The 3,039-nt window shown below is 32.5% G+C and overlaps 1 protein-coding gene across 2 annotated transcripts; it reads left to right on the top strand.

Moving 5' to 3' along the window:
• Positions 1 to 242: 242 nt before the first annotated feature.
• Positions 243 to 2,426, top strand: LOC117165331 (uncharacterized). 2 transcript variants are annotated; one of them, XM_076627233.1, is made up of 4 exons: positions 243 to 814; positions 1,028 to 1,834; positions 1,918 to 2,020; positions 2,094 to 2,426. In XM_076627233.1, exons 1-3 carry the CDS (start codon positions 764 to 766, stop codon positions 2,011 to 2,013), a joined length of 954 nt encoding a protein of 317 aa, XP_076483348.1. In that variant the 5' UTR covers positions 243 to 763; the 3' UTR covers positions 2,014 to 2,020; positions 2,094 to 2,426. The 2 variants fall into 2 exon arrangements, with proteins under 2 accessions (XP_076483348.1, XP_076483347.1); XM_076627232.1 differs by having other exon boundaries at positions 243 to 820.
• The last annotated feature ends 613 nt before the right edge of the window (positions 2,427 to 3,039 follow it).

Below are 3,039 nucleotides of genomic sequence, written 5' to 3'. Positions count from 1 at the left end.
TACTTTCATTTTTATTTAGTGTAATAATAAACGCATACGTTAATATTCATTGGCATTAGTGTAATTGTAAGCTTCACTGTAAATTTAATAAAATTTATAAGAACGGAATTATTAAAAGGGTATATATGTGTAATTAAACTAGATTCTATTCTCAATGTTACTTCATTATTTTATTATTGTTTCATATATATATATATTTTTTTAATTTACATGTGCTTCTAAGTTAATAGAACTAAACACATGTGTATGTATTAATTGCTATATACGTCATAATTTCAACCATAATATTAAATTATGGTATGTATTATTAAAAAGTATAGTTTAATGTATATATTAAATATATATCATTTATTCGTAGATTTTAAATATGGATACTGGATCAAAGAAGGAGATTAAAGAAATGATTACCAAAGATATATCGAATATACATAATTATTCCTTGGATGTTAAAAAATATATTAACAACCAGCTTGAAGACACTCTGGATTATTTACATGGTTTAATTGCTGAAATACCACAATCAGTCCCTGGCCCTTAAACTACAAAGAGGCCGAAGGTTTTGAAGAAAAAAGGTTATCGCCGTAAAGAGACTATCCCAGAAAATGATATTATCAATACTGACAATACAGTAACAGATTCAGCAGTACATGATAAAACAGAAAATAAAGATGTAAAAACTGGGGATGTGCTGGAAACAACAATTGACCGAACAAAAAGAAAGGCTGCAATAAAAGCTGCAATTAATATTAAAAAGCAGCAGTCAATGTCACTTGTTACAAAATTACGAAGGCTAACTCTTGATGATGACAGTAATGTAAATGTTTGTGTCATATTATGATGAAATTTAATACTTTCAATCTTACCCCATATCTTATGTTACTAATCAATACTAACCCTTATATGTAGTATCCAATAATGTTTGATATCGGTTAATTAATGCGTCAAAATCTAATTGCTTATACAATTGTATGTACATTGTGTATATAAATACTACTATAACGTTGTTAAATATATTCTAAATTTTTAGAGGAAACGTGGAGGCCGACCTAAAAAAAAGGAAAGTGCTAGAAGTAGTTCAGATGAAAAAAACACAAAAGGTCCTACAAAACATAGTAAAACAAAAAAGAATGTTTTAAGCGAAACAATTTCAAAAGAAGATGCAAAACAGCCAGAAAGGATTGAACCATTAAAGTCTTCAATGACAACAAGAGATAGTAATATAAAGAGAACTTTTTCACGGAGTGAAAACACGAAGGGTAAATATTCTAATATTATTGATGATACAGTAATTCCATCAGCAAGAAATGATATTGAAGATCCTTCAATGTGCGAGAATGCACTTGAGAAATTTACTCCTCTTATGAATTCCACGATGGACATCAATTCTACTTATACGCAGAAGATGATGGACGCTACCGCAATTGTAGAACCTTTATCACCAATAAAATCAAACGAAATGGTAGTAATTAATAAAAACTTGGCTAGTAGTATAGGAAAAAATAATGAACCTAAATTTACATCACGGTCGCCAATAACTCTGCAGGAGGAGGTTCAGCAGCTGAATCAAGCTATTGGACTCACCGAGTTCGAAGAATTATTCGCAGAAGATGAGCCATCCCGTGAAAGGGAAATGTCTAATAGAAACATGACGAAACAGGACATTCAAAATGAAACGAAGAAAAATGTGCCCGTAAGAAGGAGAATCGAGGCCTTTGAAAAAGAAAAAATTTCAGAAAAAGCCATTGTTCAAAAACTGGCACGAAGATCTGTCGAAAAAGCAAAAAAAATCTTATTAGCGAAACAAAAGAAGGAGACTCAGATGATGACATCGCGGGTAACATTACAAACAGTATCAAAGTATTCTTCTGTTATAAAAATACAAGCTATTATTCATTCGATATTTTATCCAAAATATAGCTCCAAACAGTAAGGTCCACTTCTGTTTTGCACAGTAAACCTGACGACGACACATCGGACGATGAAGCCAGACCAAGGCGTACAATTCCACATTAGGCGCAATGTAAGTGTTGTTTTACTTAATGAGTTAATAAACATTATAATGCATGGAGTACTCGAATTTTTATCAATTTTAGCATACATACGCGAAAATGAACTTGCAATGCAACGATAAATTCCGAAGAAAGCAGTCTATAAATTCTTTGATAGAAGAATGTGCACACCAGATTTAACTGAAATGTTTGAAAATATAGATAGGAGTAGATTACAATGCACGTCCAGTGCAATATGGAAGACACCACCGCGTTATTCCATGATGGAAAACGAATAGAAGTTATAATTTGTTAAACTGAATGTTGTTGATTTCAAATTGTGCCTTAGAGCAGGAATACTTGCCATACCTTGCGTGTAATATAAAAATGATGTTACATTGCAACTATCGTTAAAAGATGTGTGTGTTCTTAAAATATACCAATGAACGTAAGACTATTTCACTTTTTATATTTTAGAATGATCATAGGCATATATTACTTTTATTATACTAATCAAATTTTACCATTTTTTCTTATTTATATGTATCTTCTTAAGAATTAATAAATAAATCAATTAATAAATAATTGTTTTGGTACGACTTTTTAATGAGAAGTAAATTTTATTAGATTTGCCTTATTATCACTGTCGTGTAATAATTCGCGAGATACGCGTGATATAATTCGCACGATTAAATAGCACTGGTGATTTCGTCTCTTCGTGTAACGAGGAGGGTCTGGTAAATGGGTCGACCGTGGACGTTCAATCTTGTAAGAAAACAAACGGCGGCACCGTATCGTCGAGCATTTTTCTTTCGGTCAACAGCCATCCATTTTATATTTAGCACATTCGGTTGCGACGCTAAATTTTCGTTACACCACCAGTTGTTTCGTCTGAAATTCGCGTGACGTAAGTGCATTACACTCTCGCACCCGTCAGCCATTCCTGCGACCACTTCGCGTGCGTTAACTCGATAATATTTCGTCTCTGTTACCTTGTCTCCGTTGCTGCTTGACACATATCGCTTGCTGGACGACTGATCGATGAAAATTA

Source organism: Bombus vancouverensis, unplaced genomic scaffold (assembly GCF_051014615.1).
Source record: "Bombus vancouverensis nearcticus unplaced genomic scaffold, iyBomVanc1_principal scaffold0050, whole genome shotgun sequence".
NCBI lineage: Eukaryota > Metazoa > Arthropoda > Insecta > Hymenoptera > Apidae > Bombus > Bombus vancouverensis.
This window is presented reverse-complemented; position numbering and strand designations above follow the sequence as displayed.

Coding starts and splice junctions, on each gene's coding strand:
- LOC117165331 (XM_076627232.1), top strand. CDS start 764: ATGTCACTTGTTACAAAATTACGAAGGCTAACTCTTGATGATGACAGT. Junction 821..1,027: donor ATGATGACAGTAATGTAAAT/GTTTGTGTCATA, acceptor CTAAATTTTTAG/AGGAAACGTGGAGGCCGACC. Junction 1,835..1,917: donor CTCAGATGATGACATCGCGG/GTAACATTACAA, acceptor TCCAAAATATAG/CTCCAAACAGTAAGGTCCAC.